This window comes from Xenia sp. Carnegie-2017, unplaced genomic scaffold, assembly GCF_021976095.1.
Source record: "Xenia sp. Carnegie-2017 unplaced genomic scaffold, XeniaSp_v1 HiC_scaffold_25, whole genome shotgun sequence".
NCBI lineage: Eukaryota > Metazoa > Cnidaria > Anthozoa > Malacalcyonacea > Xeniidae > Xenia > Xenia sp. Carnegie-2017.
The window spans coordinates 169,757-187,477 of record NW_025813488.1 but is presented as its reverse complement, the minus strand read 5'-3'; the positions used below and the strand labels follow the sequence as shown (position 1 = coordinate 187,477).

Genomic DNA, 17,721 nt, shown 5'->3' with positions numbered 1-17,721 from the left:
GTCTCTGAAAAAACGTTTTTACGACCATGGTTATATATGCCGAAAACTGGCATACTTTGTATTTCTACCACATTCTTCTAAACACTCTAACACTGTTAAGCATTCTCATCACTCCTTTAAACTTAAACTAACAGTGTCTCTGTATCAAAACGTTTTTACGACCATGGTTATATATGCCGAAAACTGGCATACTTTATATTTCTACCACATTCTTCTAAACACTTTAACACTGTTAGCATTCTCATCACTCGTTTAAACTTAAACTAACAAAGTCTCTCTACTAAAACGTTTTTACGACCATGGTTATATATGCCGAAAACTGGCATACTTTATATTTCTACCACATTCTTCTAAACACTTTAACACTGTTAGCATTCTCATCACTCGTTTAAACTTAAACTAACAGTGTCTCTGTAACAAAACGTTTTTACGACCATGGTTATATATGCCGAAAACTGGCATACTTAATATTTCTACCATATTCTTCTAAACCCTCTAACACTGTTAGCATTCTCATCACTCGTTTAAACTTAAACTAACAATGTCTCTGTACTAAAACGTTTTTACGACCATGGTTATATATGCCGAAAACTAGCATACTTATATTTCTACCACATTCTTCTAAACACTTTAACACTGTTAGCATTCTCATCTCTCGTTTAAACTTAAACTAACAGTGTCTCTGTAACAAAACGTTTTTACGACCATGGTTATATATGCCGAAAACTAGCTGTAATATTGTGAGATTTCTCCCTTTTATTGCTTAGTCATGTTACTTATATACAGATCATTACTTAATTATAATATACGTAGTATGACGTACGAAATACTAATAATTTGAATAATAACTATACTACACCTCTCCCCAAACTAATTAAATATATTTTTTTTGTATTTTGTATCTATAAGTTCATATATGAAAATATTAATTGTTTCTTTTATAGCTATCTCTATATTAACTTTCAACTTGTCCGTATCGAATAGGGGCTTTTCTTGTACGCAAAGGATACCGCCGTTCTTTTTCCTTTATACTTTCCTCAATGGGTTCTTCTAGACCTTTCCCATTTTCGATCTTCTTGAAAAATGACGAATTACGAGTAAGCAACATTCTATCTTTCTTCGCTGTTACCATTGAACCTTTTCTTTCCACGACTTCACATGGCTTACCATCATAGGGTGTTTGTTGTTTATTGTTGGTCGTATCTTTCTTTACTAACACCATATCACCTACTTTAATCTCACTTGTCTTTACGTTCCTGTTATTGTCTGCATGTAATTTCATCTTCAATTTTGCTCTTTCATCCTGTACTCGAATTTTTTCCTCTGTATCTTCATAAAATGGTTCTTCAGGTAAACGTACTTTCATTGGCCGACCGAATAAAGCCATAGATGGAGAGGTTTTGGTCGAACTATGAGGTGTGGCACGATAATTTCGCAGGAACCTGTGGATTTCTTGCTTCCAATTTTTTCCCTCCATTATCGCAGCCTTTATTGTCTTTTTGATATTACGCATAAATCTTTCCACTTCCCCGTTGGCTCGTGGCCAATAAGGAGTAACTTTTCTGTGTTTAAATCCCAAATACTTTGAAAACTCGTAAAATTCCTTGCTATTGAATGGCGGTCCATTGTCTGAACGTATCGTATCTGGTATCCCGAACTCCGAAAGTATCTTATCCAAACAGGGTATAACAGTCTTTGCGGACGTTGATCGGATTACTTCTACAATGGGATATCTGGAAAAATCATCATACAAAACAAACAAATATTCACCTGTGCCTGTAGGAGCTACACCAAAGTCCATACTTAGTTCTTTCCAAGGAGATCTTGGCAACTCTGACATTTTCAATGGTTCCTTTTCACTGACTGGAGTTGTAATCTGACAGGCTAAACACGATTTAACTTTTTCATTAACTAACTCATCTATACGTGGAAACCATACCTTTTCACGTAATAACGCTTTCGTTTTTGACATTCCCATATGACCTTCATGAGCAATGTTCACTACTTTCTCTCGTAAACTTTCTGGTATGATTATTTGATGTTTTCGTAGATTTACAGATCTTTCCTGCTGATTGTTCTTGGAACCGAGTTCTGTGTAACGTAATTAACAAATTCTTCTGCTACTTTCTCTTGACGGTTGTTTAGCTTCTCATCAGATAAGGGATGACGTGAGAGAAAATCTGCAGGATTTTCAGTTCCAGGTTGAAAACAGATTTCAAAATCATATGGTTGCAATCGCAAGGCCCATCGTTCTAATCTCGCAGATGGCTTTGATGATGGATTTGTGTATATTTTCACCAGCGGCTTGTGATCAGTGACGATGGTGAACTTTCCTCCAAACAAATATAAATGAAAATGTTCGCAAGCCCATACTATAGCTAAAGCTTCTTTTTCCAAGTGAGAATAATTTTTCTCTGTGGTAGTTAGTGATTTACTAGCGTAAGCAATTATTTTCCTTTTTTCTTCTCCCTTTTTCCTCTGCGCCAAGACTGCTGCAATACCAACTGGACTAGCATCTGTGAAAACCTCCGTATCACTATCCGGATCAAAATACGCACTTTCTGGCCCATCTGTTAGTGCTTTCCGTAGGGCTTTCATTGTGTCTTCTTGTTCTCTTGTCCACACGAATGGGGCATCTTTCTTGATAAGTCGACGTAACGGCTCCGTAATTGTGGCATAATGTGGAATAAATCGGCAGCAAAAGTTGGTCATGCCTAACAAACTTCGTACTTCTCCTACATCTTTAGGATTTGTGCATTCCTTAATTGCTCTCACTTTATTGGGATCCGGCACAATACCATTCTCTGAGAACACATACCCTTGGAATATTAAATTTCTTTTCTTAAACTGACATTTCTCTTTCTTAAGAGTTAGTCCTCGATCTTTAATTCGTTGTAATACCGCGTTCAAATTTGCATCGTGATCTTTCTCGTCTACGCCAAACACCATAATGTCATCACTGATATTAATCACGCCTCTCAGTCCATTCAACGTTTCTCTGATGGCATTTTGGAATATCTCTGCAGCACAGTTTATTCCAAAATTCAAACGTCGAAATCTCCGTAGACCAATGTGTGTTGAGAAGGTTGTCAAATATCTTGATTCTGCATCGAGCTCTAACTGGTTATAGCCTTGATTTAAGTCCAATTTGCTAAACCATACAGCACCATTTAGATCACTTATAATTTCGCCAATCGTCGGAGTCAAATGTCGTTCTCTCTTTATCGCTTTGTTTACTTGTCGCATATCTATACAAACTCGGACCTCCCATTTTGTTTTGGTACGACCACGACTGGTGAAACCCAAGGTGTTGGTCCATCCGTTTCTCTATGACTCCGCGTTCTTCGTCTTGTTTTAACTGTTTCTCCAAGTCTTTTCTCACATGAAACGGCACCCGACGATGAGGTTGTGCGACAGGTTGTACGTCCTTATCTACGTGTAGATGAACTTGAAACCCTTTTAATTTTCCCAGTCCTTGAAAGACTTCTTGATACTTGTTAATTAGCTCTTCCACTTTGGTATCTTCTCTCACTTTTTCTTGTGCCTTTTCTTTTTCGGGTTCCTGTTTAGACTTTGTAGTGCCTTCTATGGATGCAACTATTTGTACCAGGCCCAATTTTTGAGAACTTTTCCAGCTTATCAAGCAACCCGTATTCCCATTAACAACAAAAAATGTCTCCAACCCATATAGTTTATCGGTTTCGACCACACACTGACATTTTCCTTTAATTGATAGTTGTTTCTCCGACCCATAAGGGAAGATTTTCTCATTTGCTTGCTGCAATATTGGCTTTTTCTTCAATTTGTTAAAATTCACTTCATCCAAGAGATTTACGCTGGAACCGGTATCTGCCATGACTGACACAGGAGTACCATTTATCTTAACTTTAAATTTCGGCAGCTTTTGTTGCGCCGTCAACGTTGAAAATACATATTCATCTTCCATACTTGATTCGGACGTTATTTCTTGCACCGTATTCACTTGTCGAGGTCTTACTTGATTACGTTTTATCTGTCCGTTTCGCTTTGTTGATTCAGCGCGAGAACTTGGATAATTGTCTTGCATCAGCTCTTTGCCTCTTTGATTCTCATGGCAACAAACTTGAAAATGGTTCCATTTTAAACACTGTCGACATTTCTTTCCATATGCCGGGCAATTTGTTTTCCCTGGACGATGCTCACGAGCACAAAATTTGCATTTGATCTTCGATGAATATTCGAAAGCATTTGAGGTTTTATCCGTGGGCGTCTTGATTTGCTTTCTTTTATGCCAAATTCGATTCGTGCTTTCGATGCCTTCTGTTTGTGTTTTTGACATCTCCATTGTTTTTCCCATTTGTAGTAATTTCTCCATCGTTATTTCTGGGTCTGCTAACGCTTTTCTCCGCAATTTTGAAGATGAACCATTTTGTATGATCTGCGTTTTTATCTCTCTGCTTTCTTCATGAAATTCGCAGGATTTGGCTAATTGTTTCAATCTCGTATAGTATGCGGATATGTTTTCTCCTGGGAGTTGTTTCGCTTGACGAAACTTATAAACTTCGAATTCTATATTTTTCTGTGGAGTGAAGTAATTTCGTAACGCTTTCTCCGCTTTTCTAAATACATCTTCTTCTCTGTCTGGCTCGTCGATTTCTAAAGTTTCGAATATCTCATTAACTTCTTCACCGACATAGTGCAGGAGCATCGCCTTCTTTCTTGCGGCGTTTGTGATGTTCATTGCCAACAACAAATTCTCCAATCTTCTTACGTATTTTCCCCCAAGCTTTTCTAAGGTCGGGTTCTTCTAGGTTGAACGTCGGGAAGATAGGCAAAGCAGTCATGTTGGAAATGTAGTATCTTTCTCGGGATCAAATCGTATTTCTTCGTCCCTTAATAATCTTTGTCGCCAGATGTAATATTGTGAGATTTCTCCCTTTTATTGCTTAGTCATGTTACTTATATACAGATCATTACTTAATTATAATATACGTAGTATGACGTACGAAATACTAATAATTTGAATAATAACTATACTACACTAGCATACTTTATATTTCTACCACATTCCTCTAAACACTTTAACACTTTTAGCATTCTCATCTCTCGTTTAAACTTAAACTAACAGTGTCTCTGTAACAAAACGTTTTTACGACCATGGTTATATATGTCGAAAACTGGCATACTTAATATTTCTAGGGTTGTAAGGACTCATACAGACGCGCATTAAAAGTGCCGCAAATGTCCAAGCAATAATAAAGCTTCTGTCAGTCAAGTCAACCCCACCTACTCGTGGTGCAGCCTGTGTTTGGCTAACGGGGCTCTGGCGAGGGGCGAGTTTCCGGCGCCCTTAAATTAACTGGAAACCGCTGCCTTGCGGTTAGGGTTTGACTGCCCAAAGGCTAAGGGTGAGGTAACCCTGACAGAAACCTCCGGAGGACAAACCCCCCGCAGTCACGACAGGCCAGGCCCACCTACGTGTGGACACGCCCTGTGGTCTGACAAGGTTTGCCCAGCTATGGATTAAATAGTCCCCAGCCATGGGTAAATGGTTTTCGGCGTAACGGGAAAAACGCCAGCAAAGGGCGCTCAGGGATTAACTGTGTCGATGGCCTCTCCCTGCAACCGCGTAGTTTCACAGTCGTCGCGATCATTTGTGCCACTGAAGATGGAACCGCGTGGCCAAGCCAATAGAACATGGCCTGCACAACCATGCTCTTCTCACTGTGCATGCAGTCTGCAATCAAAAGTCCATCAAAAGTCCATCAATACGGATGACTCATGACGGGGGCAGGCTTAGTAGGCTGGCAGCCTCTAGTGCGAAATTCGATTGCTGGCGGCTTGGATTCTAACAATCGCTGGATAGAATGAGAGATAATATCCTTCGGTATTTCACCAAGCGACGAGGATGTCCTTTTTAGGGATGCGCACCCTCCCCCAATCCGGGGAAGCTCCTAGAAAAGGTGGAGTAAATCGCACTCTCATCACTCGCCTGCTCAGCACACCGCGGCTGGGGGGTACTCATTCAAAGCGGTCAAAATAACAATGAAATTCGAAAACTTGCGGCCTGGAACGTAAGAACCCTAAATGACAATCCAGGAAACATTCGTCCTGAGCGTTCTACCGCTCTTGTAGCCCGTGAGCTACATCGTTATAATATTGACGTTGCTGCTCTAAGCGAGACAAGACTCCACGATTCGGGATCACTCACAGGGGCAGCGGGTGGATACACTTTCTACTGGAAAGGCAAACATTCTTCAGAGAAACACGAATCAGGAGTTGGCTTTGCTATCAAGTCCTCCATCCGATTATCTGAGCTTCCAGTTGGACATTCGGACCGCATCATGTCACTTCGTTTGCTGTTGAATAAGCAACGTTCGCTCCATCTCATCAGCGTGTATGCTCCTACTATGCAGCATTCTGACATCATGAAAGATGCATTTTATGAAGATTTGTCAGCCATCATTCGCACTATTCCAGCCCACGACAAATGTATCGTCCTTGGCGATTTCAACGCTAGAGTTGGCAATGATTTCCCCACCTGGCCATCCGTTCTCGGTCACCATCGCATCGGCAATGTAAATAGCAATGGTAATCTTCTCTTAACAATGTGCGCTGAAAACAACCTGACCATCACCAACTCGTACTTCCAACTACCAAACAAATTAAAGACAACATGGAAGCACGCTCGCTCTGGTCACTGGCACCTAATTGACTACATCATTACAAAGTCAAAAGACATATCAGACTTCCATGTCACTAGAGTCATGCGAGGTGCTGATTGTTGGACGGACCATAGACTTCTAATTTCAAAGGTGTGTCTCAAGATCAGCAAACCTGCACCCAGAAAAGCTCAGAAAATTGCGAAGAAATTCTGCGTCTCGAAACTCAAATCAGAAGAAGTCGCAACATCCCTCAGAACCTGCATCGACGAACAGCTACAGAATATCGCTGCTCCAGAGTGGGATAGTCTGAAGACGGTTCTTCTTAACTCAGCTGAGACTGTCCTTGGCTACCAAAAGCATTCTCATAAGGACTGGTTTGATGAGAATGACGTAGAAATTGCCGAACTAATGAAAGCAAGAATGAATGAAATCGGTGACAGACTAAAGGAAATAAAGAGGACCATAGCGAACAGACTCCGAGTTATGAAAGACAAATGGTGGCAAGAACGTGCAGAAGAGACGCATAGATATGCTGACACTGGAAATGCGAAAGAATTGTTTCGGTCGCTGAACGTCATTTACGGGCCAAAAAAGAGCTCCGTTGTCCCGCTGCTCAACTCGGACGGTACCAAGCTCCTTACGACATCCGACGACATCCGAGAACGGTGGACTGAGCACTTCACACAGCTTCTAAGCGAGACCAGCATCTATGATGAGGATGTCATCAACAACCTCCCTCAATGACCTATGATTGACACTCTTGGTGATGTGCCCACTCTCGAAGAAGTTGAAAATGCCATCATATCAAGTGCAACAAAAGTGCGGGCCCTGATGGAATTCCACCAGAATTATTTGTGTGCGGAGGACCCTTGGTTGCAAAACATCTGCATGGCATAACTGAAAATATCTGGTCCGATGAGACCATTCCTGCTGAACTCCGTGATGCAAACATTATCACCATCTTCAAGAAGAATGACCGCCATAACCCCAATAATTATCGAGGCATCAGTCTGTTGGCTGTAGCCGGGAAAATAATCGCTCTAATGTTGCTAAACAGAATGCGCGATCCTATTGCCGAAGCAGTACTGCCAGAAACCCAGTGTGGATTCCGCCGAAATCGTGGAACGAGTGATATGATATTCGCCCTTCGACAGCTCATGGAGAAATCGAGAGAACAGAACCAAAAGCTATACATGACTTTTGTTGACTTTACCAAAGCGTTTGATCTTGTGAACCGTGAGGCACTGTGGACCATCCTCGCAAAAATAGGCTGCCCACCAAAATTTGTCAATATCTTAAAGTTATTACATGTCAACATGTGCGTCAAGATTTCGGTAGGCGGCGAGTTGACTCGTGACATTCAATACAACAATGGAGTGAAGCAAGGTTGTATACTTGCTCCCACCCTCTTCTCCCTCTTTGCGACTGCTCTCTTCACATATGCCTTTGAAAACATACCTGAAGAAGGCATATACATACGATCCAGGATGGATGGCTCGCTCTACAACCTTCGTTGCCTCCAATCCAGCACCAAATGCACGCGGACACTGATGAGAGAATTTCAATATGCAGATGATTACGTTTTTGTTGCCAACTCGGAGGAATCCCTTCAGCGCATGATAGATAGCTTCGAGGCTGCTACCAAATCCTTTGGCGTTATCATCAACACGAAGAAAACAGAAGTCATGTCTCTCTCGTACTCACCGATAACATCCCCGATCACTGTCAATGACACTCCGCTCACAAACGTTCAATCCTTCAAGAATCTTGGCAGTACTGTCACCAGCGACTGCTCCATTGACAAAGAACTTGACAACCGCATACAGTGTGCCAGTTCGTCATTCGGCAGGCTGTGGAAACGTCTGTGGTCTTCGCATGACATTAAAGTTACTACAAAGATCACCGTGTATAATGCAGTGGTACTGTCGACTCTCTTGTATGGTGCCGAATCTTGGACGTTATACCGTAGACACGTCACACGTCTCCGTCAGCTACAACAACGTCACCTACGCGCAATCCTCCGCATTTCCTATCAACAAAGAGTAACGAATGACGAAGTTCTGACGAGAGCCAACTCCATGGACATTGAGATTACCCTCGCCAAAATGCAGCTAAAGTGGGCTGGTCATGTTGCTCGCATGGCAAACAATCGATTACCCAAACAGCTACTCTTTGGAGAGCTCGCTGAAGGAAAGAGACGTACTGGTTGTCCGCTCCTGCGTTGGAAAGACTCTCTCAAATACACTTTGAAAACATGTCAAATTTCAATAGATAATTGGCAACTCGAAGCGGCGGATCGATGCGACTGGAGATACAAGTCACGTAACGGTCTCAATAAGAAGGATGATTTGAGGCGGCGGAACAACGCTGTAAAACGATCAAGACGTCACGCTACCAGGAGCGCCTCCACTGTCGCAGACTCGGGAGAATTTCGTTGCCAACACTGCAACAGGACCTGCGCAAGCCGCATTGGCATGTTAAGTCACGAGCGCGCTTGTGGAAGTCAGTGAACTAAATGGACTTTTGCAGACAGCCATCGTCGTTTCGACGGGCAGCAATACTACTACTACTTAATATTTCTACCACATTCTTCTAAACACTCTAACACTGTTAAGCATACTCATCACTCATTTAAACTTAAACTAACAGTGTCTCTGTATCAAAACGTTTTTACGACCATGGTTATATATGCCGAAAACTGGCATACTTTATATTTCTACTACATTCTTCTAAACACTCTAACACTGTTAGCATTCTCATCACTCGTTTAAATTTAAACTAACAATGTCTCTGTAACAAACCGTTTTTACGACAATGGTTATATATGCCGAAAACTGGCATACTTTAAATTTCTACCACATTCTTCTAAACACTCTAACACTGTTAGCATTCTCATCACTCGTTTAAACTCAAACTAACAGTGTCTCTGTACTAAAACGTTTTTACGACCATGGTTATATATGCCGAAAACTGGCATACTTTATATTTCTACCGCATTCTTCTAAACACTTTAACACTTTTAGCATTCTCATCACTCGTTTAAACTTAAACTAACAGTGTCTCTGTATCAAAACGTTTTTACGACCATGGTTATATATGCCGAAAACTGGCATACTTTATATTTCTACCACATTCTTCTAAACACTCTAACACTGTTAGCATTCTTATCACTCGTTTAAACTTAAACTAACAATGTCTCTGTACTAAAACGTTTTTACGACCATGGTTATATATGCCGAAAACTGGCATACTTTATATTTCTACCACATTCTTCTAAGCACTTTAACACTTTTAGCATTCTCATCACTCGTTTAAACTTAAACTAACAGTGTCTCTGAAAAAACGTTTTTACGACCATGGTTATCTATGCCGAAAACTGGCATACTTAATATTTCTACCATATTCTTCTAAACACTCTAACACTGTTAGCATTCTCATCACTCGTTTAAACTTAAACTAACAATGTCTCTGTACTAAAACGTTTTTACGACCATGGTTATATATGCCGAAAACTAGCATACTTATATTTCTACCACATTCTTCTAAACACTTTAACACTGTTAGCATTCTCATCTCTCGTTTAAACTTAAACTAACAGTGTCTCTGAAAAAACGTTTTTACGACCATGGTTATATATGCCGAAAACTAGCATACTTTATATTTCTACCACATTCTTCTAAGCACTTTAACACTTTTAGGATTCTCATCACTCGTTTAAACTTAAACTAACAGTGTCTCTGAAAAAACGTTTTTACGACCATGGTTATATATGCCGAAAACTGGCATACTTAATATTTCTAACATATTCTTCTAAACACTCTAACACTGTTAGCATTCTCATCACTCGTTTAAACTTAAACTAACAATGTCTCTGTAACAAAACGTTTTTACGACCATGGTTATATATGCCGAAAACTAGCATACTTTATATTTCTACCACATTCTTCTAAACACTCTAACACTGTTAGCATTCTCATCACTCGTTTAAACTTAAACGAACAGTACCTTTGTAAAGCCTTTTTGGCGACAATGGTGTTATATGGTTATAGTAATGATATAAAACGCCACATTTGTCATGTGTCACCAATGCGCAATATATAGCTAGGAGTCTTTTCTACTTGATTAGTCCAGTTATCGTTAGGTCAGAGGTAGGCACGTTTTTGGTCAGCGGAGACCCTCATTTAGATGGTTGTATCAGAGCCCTCTATTAGTAAGAGTTGGGACATCTATTGTTATCCGTTTAACTTACGTTGATTGGGCAATATTGATCACCTGATCAATTTCCGCCATTTTGGTTCTTAGTTTTGAAATTCCTGTTAGTGTTTATATAGCAATTGCTGCTAGTAATACAGTATTTTGAGATAATATTGCATTTTTTTATGGATAAGTGTGTAATAACTGATTGTTGAAGGCTACTAAATGTCATTACATATTGCAAGAATCGAGGGTTACGAAAAAAATTAAAGAAATGCCTTTTCGTCGAACTTACGAAATTTGATTGCATATGGTGATTGTTGTGCTCAACTGCTTTTGATATAAGGTTCAATTAACTGACTCAAGTAGAGAAACATTTTTGGGCCAAATAACATTGAAAAGTTTGTGCTGATGCAGTTTCAATAGTTTTCTTACTCCAAAGCTTGTTTTTTAATCGAAGATGATTTCTCATTATGTTCTGAAATTGGTCAATCTACAAACCTCTCAATTCTCAGCCACTTCCACACTGAAACAACTATACCAAATCACAGAAACTCTTATGATTTTCCATGTTGTATTTATTATTTTTAGTTCATCATTTAAAAATGAAGTAATTATAATTAGGATATTCACTGAAACAGCTGAGTACAATATATTTTTGGTAATGAATTGTACAAATGTACCCTACTTCTGTAGCTCAAAGTAGAACATTACTTCTCTTCTAGACTTGTCGATGATATTTTAATTGTAGGCTTTGGTTTATAAGATCAGAGGCATATCTCTATAATTTCAGCTATTTGGGCTTTTTAGTGTATATTACAACTGTTGCTGCCTTTCTCATATATATTAAAATATTGCTGGCTTTCTGATATATATTTAGGTGGTGCTAGCTTTTTGATATATATATTTCACTGGCAATACAAGGCATAGAATTTGAACAAACGGGGCTGAGCTCCCTCCAACACACCCCTGTTTGATCATTAAACACATATAGAAGTTTTGTCATTCCTCAACCAATAAATTTAACTCTTTGCTAAATTAAAGATTGGATCAGACTCATATGCTGTATAAAAGACTACAAACAGTAGCATTTATAGCAAACAGACTGTTCTTCAACAACAGAAATGTTTCATATTATAGAAATAATATATTCATTTTAAAGAAATGCTTCACCAAAATTTTCAGCAGAATCCCTAACAAACTTTATTAGAAATAAACTTTAATACTTTATAAAGTGATAAAGGTGAAATAACTTCATATAAAGGAATAAAACGTTTAAGGCCAAATGCATCTTGGTCAAATCATTGCATATTTCAATAACTAAAAAGTTAATTCTGTCATTTTCTGTTGAGCAAGAAAATTTTGTGATCTTTCAGAATAAAAAATGTCATGTTTGGATCAAATTGGGGTGCATAAACCACTCACTAGCATTAAATTGTTACAAATCTTGAACACAAATCTCTCCGGACCAAATCTGCATGATTACTATGATTCGAAGTTTCGAACAAAGTCTTGTCCAAGTATTTGATAACACTGATGCCAGGATAACATTGCCGCTTGCCACCAAGCTTAAAGATCTTGAAAACTTGTTACAGAGTCGGAACATAAGCCGAGAAAACACGTTCACGTACGAAAAATACTTCTTACAATGGGTCACGATCAATTTGAAGCACGAACTAGTAAACCGCAAACGAAGCTCAAACCAATGAAATTAAATCAGGTCTGCCGCAAATCGTTAAAAAAACGCAAAGAGCTTGCTATTATTCCTAATATATTTGATACTACCATGGAATAAGCTTAAATTGCCTTCTTCTTTTGCATATAAACCCAATTTTCAATAGTATTATTATAGTTTAACTTTGCAAGTAGGAACCAAAATGGCGGCTCCGCGCTCGCCCCAGACCGTTTGTCCCAACTCTTACTAATAGAGGGCTCTGGGTTGTATTTGTGGTTGTATATGACAGAAAATGGATGCGATACATATATTACCAGGAGTGATATATACGTAGTTACTCTAGGGCAATTGATGTAGGAAAACTGAAGAAGTTATCCTTATTAAATAAATGCAATTTTCATTATTATCATGTTACTCTTATTATTTGTTTTTCTTCTACAATGCCAATACAATTTTAACTAAGAATGTCTAATTTGCATCACATTGTTAACATAAACTAATGACTTGCGAGACAAAAACTGTATCATACTGCTCAGTTGGTTTATTTTATGACACCTATGGCTTTGGCTTTTATTCCAGATATTCATCATGAATTCCCTCAATCTGCTAATGGTAGACGGTTTCAGTTTGACTGGTTGCAAGATTATTCCTGGTTGTGTTATTCTCCCAAATTAGATTGGGCATTTTGTCTTCCTTGTGTTTTGTTTGGACACAGACTTCCAAATAAGCTTGGTAAGATCAAAAAGCTTTTTATTGAACCACTTAGATATCGGCCTGATGATAAGGCAGCTTTCAAACGCCATGAAAAAGCAGTATCGGTGCTGCATTATGGCTCTGATGCTTTGATTAAGGATTTTCTTTACCAATCTTCAGGTAAAATGAAACCAATTGATATGGTGTTAGATTCTAATTTAAAAAATAAGATTTTAGTTAATCGTTGTAAACTGGTTCCTGTAGTTGACACGGTCATTCTTTCGGATCAATTAAATCTGCCTCTACGCGGTCATCGGGATGATTCCAAATATCACCCTGAAAAGGTAAATACTCGTGTCCAGGTGTAGGAAATTTTGTGAGGTTGCTTAACTACCGTGTTTGAGGTGCCGATGTTACTCTAGAGGTTCACTTAAAAGACCACCCTAAGAATGCTTCTTATGTTTCCAAAACCACTCAAAATGAGTTCAGAATCCGATGCTGTGGACAATACATAACTGAACAAGTTTTCTCTGAGGGTAAGAAAAGCAAGTATTATGCGATCATTGCTGATGAGACTGCGAGATTTCTCATAAAGAACAAATGTCACTTGTGCTTCGTTTCATTGATTCTGAGCTCAATATCACAGAAGAATTCTTTCGTTTATTCATTGCAGGGAAGGTTTAGCTGGAAAGAATCTTGCCTCTGTCATTTTAAAATGCTTTAACGAGGATCTTTTCTTGGACATAAACGATTGTCGTGGAAAGGGTTACGATGGTGCTGGTGCTGTTTCTGGCCACATAAATGGTCTTGTTGCACATATTAAACGCTTAACAAAAAAGCCATCTACATTCATTGCTATAGCCATTAATTTAAGCATTTCTTCATCATTTCTTCATCTGTTCAGTCTAATAGAAATCTCTTGGAAAGAGTAAAAGAAGTCGTAAATTTTTTCAATTCTTCTGATACAAGGCGTCTTCTGCTAGAATCCAATATCACCAAATATTGCCCACACTCTTTAAAAAAAAGGTTGAAAAGTGCTTGCAAAACTAGGTGAGTGGAACGCATTCAAAGTCTTGACACGTTTGAGGAGCTATTTTTGCCAATCGTTTTCACACTTAGGGAGATGTACTACAATCTTGAACGCAACAGCAATGTAGAGACATCCAGCAAAGCAGGCCCTCTCTTTCACTTTCTAGCTAGTTTTGAGTTCATTGTTTTCCTCGTGATAACAAGATGCTTCTTCGACCTTACTCTTTCTGTTACCCAATTACTCCAATCTTCTAGTAACGATATTGCAGATGGTTTGCATTTGATAATTCTTTAAAAAACTTAGGTCGTCCAATGCGTAATGACATCGATAACTATCATACTAGATGGTATAAAATTGCTTTAGACTTAGCAGCGAAGGTCAATGTTGAAGAAGGTAAACCTCGTACTTGTCATCGTCAGATAAATCGCAGCAACATCCCTGCTGACTGCACTTGAAATTACTATAAGAGATCTATCACGATTCCTTTAGTCGATCATTTAAATTTGGAGTTAGCCAGAAGATTTGAAGAATCTTCTACTAATGTTTACTATGGTTTATATCTAATTCTATCCAAATTAATTTCTTTTCTCTCTCATTCCAAGTCTGGATCCGCACGCTAGCAGGATAAGTTCACTTTATTTGCTACCATGTTTACTGATGATCTTCCAAATCCTATTGCTTTGGATGGTGAGCTTGAATTGCGGGAAACATATTGGAAATCTAAGGAGCAAGATAGTCTTCCTGATAATATTAATTCAACCCAAAAAGCCACTAACTTTCCAGGGTTTGAGAATATCAATGTTTTGTTGAGAATTTTAGGAATCATTCCCGTAACCTCTTGTGAGTGTGAGAGATCGTTTTCAGCTTTAAGGAGACTTAAAGAGTATAGTCGAAGTTGGATGGTTGAGACTCGTTTAAATGGTTTGGCGTTGCTTTGCATTCAGAATGACATAGAGTTGGATATTCAAAAAGTTATTAATATGTTTGCAAAGGATAAAAGGAAGATTGAATTGGCTTTTAGCTGAAAGAGAAAACCTTTTTTTTATTTGACTCCATTTCATTCCATTACATAAAACATTAACTTATATCGACAGCTCTCACTTCTAACAATATACATCTTGCTTGAAAATAAATTACTACCTTACATGCTTCAACCAGCATAAGCGTTTACTATTTTACTCGAAGTTTACTTCATATGAAGTATTGTACTGGAAAATCTATACTTTGTTTTGCTTAAAAATGTAGATTGTTTTTCTTCTATTGTTGCAAGATCTGTGTACTACATTTCGCGTTTGTCATGGACTTAAGCATGTTTTGTGTTTTGATGGTGTGTCTTCAGTAATAATCAGCATGCTCGCAACTGCTTATTATCGTGGCTCATCATAAAGAATTTTTTTAAGGTTGGGTTTGCAAAGACCTGGCAGTCCATGTCGGATGTTACAGTGAATATAAAGTGCATTAATCAACTGCATCCTAGGCATGCTGATGAGATCTGATATTGAGCAAAACGGCCTGAGTTCTATAGTCTTAAGCTATTTTTGGAAAAACTCCTTTTCAGGGGGGTGCATTCCCTAGGCAACGAACGCCTCCGGCCACTTTGACTAGCAAGGAAAAAATCCTGGACCGCCCCTGTCTACGGTTGCCCTTATTCTACACATTTTAAATTCAGCAAAACGAAAAATGAAGTGTAAATTGTGTTTGATGAGTTACTTACGAACAAAGTCCAGTGCACTCCATTTATATTCAAAGGAATGAAAACTTCTCAATGTTTTGAAACCTTCCTCTCTGCCACAGTCGACGGCTACTTGAGCCACGCTTTACAAATTCTTCTAAGGTTGTATCGGCAACCAAAATGAGATTGTTGTTGCAATTGAGTTGCCACAATGTTGAATCAATTATCTAGAATAATTTTTGCTTTACTGTTTTTATATTTTACTAAATATTGACTTAATACTTGCTAATAACGATCAGTGACGCTGCAGCGTCGGTAATTTGGTGGTGGGGCAAATGTTCATATGTATATTCGTAGTCACTGATCGTAAAAAACAATTGATTTCAAAAGAAAGTAAGCAGGCAACACATATGTTTTACTATTTGCCTCCTCCCAACTATCGATGTTCCGGCGTCCCTGTATAACGGTGTAAAGGCGCACGCTATGCTCATCCAACGGAGGTCTGTTATATAAACAATAAACTCAATTTTTTATTGCTATATCGCTGTTATCTAGCAAAAACATTTCAATAATTTTGTTTCACTTGCTTAATTACTTAAAAAAGCTATAGTTATATTTACTTAAAGTGTAGGCAATCCACCCTGGCACAAATGAAGGTACTTCATCTTTTATTTGTTTTTCAACAGATGCACTCAGAGTCCCTGGTTGCAAAGTACTCAACAACCGCCTTCACAGCATCACAGGCTTTCACTTGCAATTTGCCCGAATTCAAAATAGAAACTGTCGCACATATCTGTAAACGTGAGTCAACCTCCTATAAGATAAACAAACCACATAACATAAGCTGTATCTTAGTTGTTAATCTTAATTAGCTACACAATGCATATTTGTAAAATCAAGTTATCGTTTAGTGACATACGTACGTTCAACATTGTTAAATCTTTCATGATATTACATTGTTTGACAATTCTTACCATATAGAGAAAGGATTGCGATGTTCAACTGGTCCACTTGAAGTTTTTTCAGTTAAATGCATCTGTATGCCACAAGCTCTCAACCATCTGTATGCCACAGCTCTCAAGTACCTGAAGTAAATAAAAAGGTTGGACTAATTATTGTTGATGAAACAATGTTGATGATGTTGTTGAACTTTGGAAAAGAAGACATGGCCCCCAGTTCCCGGCAGCCCTTCAGTGGGCAGGGGGTGCGAAGAATCTCCGGATCGAATGTTGGTGGAAGTGTCACCCTTCGGGTAGGCACAGTGAACGTTGGGACAATGAAGGGAAGGAGTGCAGACGAGGTAGACCGAGAAAGAGATGGATGGATGCTGTGAACAGTGATATGAAGGCAATGGGTATAACGAGAGATATGGCGAGAGATAGAGACGTTTGGCGTAGAAAAGTTCATGGACCGGTCAACCCCCCCGGCGGGGATTAATACTGGCCGGTATACAAATGTTGTTTGTTTGTTTGTTTGAAACAATGTTGATGATAACATTGTTTCTCATACAATTTACAATCTTACATATTTAATGATTGTGATGCTTGGCGGCGATAAGCACGTCCATTCCTATCTCTCAATAGTGGCCCGACATTTTCAAGGACAGCCTCGTGAACTAAAGGCCCAAATTTGGCATGCTGTGTTATGCATGATAGTTTCTCAATGCTGCCATCGAATGTCATTTTCTGCAAAGCTGGTCCTATTTCCTTACAGCATCTGTACTCTAATGCGCCTTCTAACAAATCGGTATAACAGCATTGACAATTACACCTGAAACGTGGGAGCATTGTGGTTTATAAAGCAACTTTATGTA

The 17,721-nt window shown here is 38.8% G+C and overlaps 2 protein-coding genes across 2 annotated transcripts; one reads left to right on the top strand and one right to left on the bottom strand.

The window, feature by feature from the left end:
- Positions 1–955: 955 nt before the first annotated feature.
- LOC124453382 (uncharacterized protein K02A2.6-like) lies at positions 956–1,972 on the bottom strand. Its single transcript, XM_047004202.1, has one exon. The coding sequence runs from the start codon at positions 1,970–1,972 to the stop codon at positions 956–958; it is 1,017 nt and encodes a 338-aa protein (XP_046860158.1).
- A 3,547-nt stretch (positions 1,973–5,519) lies between these two features.
- LOC124453380 (craniofacial development protein 2-like) lies at positions 5,520–7,388 on the top strand. The gene is made up of 2 exons (XM_047004201.1): positions 5,520–5,523; positions 6,079–7,388. The coding sequence occupies exons 1-2, from the start codon at positions 5,520–5,522 to the stop codon at positions 7,386–7,388; spliced, it is 1,314 nt and encodes a 437-aa protein (XP_046860157.1).
- The last annotated feature ends 10,333 nt before the right edge of the window (positions 7,389–17,721 follow it).

What these genes read in the sequence shown, in the direction of transcription:
- LOC124453382 (XM_047004202.1), bottom strand. Translation starts at nt 1,972, where the DNA reads ATGTCAAAAACGAAAGCGTTATTACGTGAAAAGGTATGGTTTCCACGT.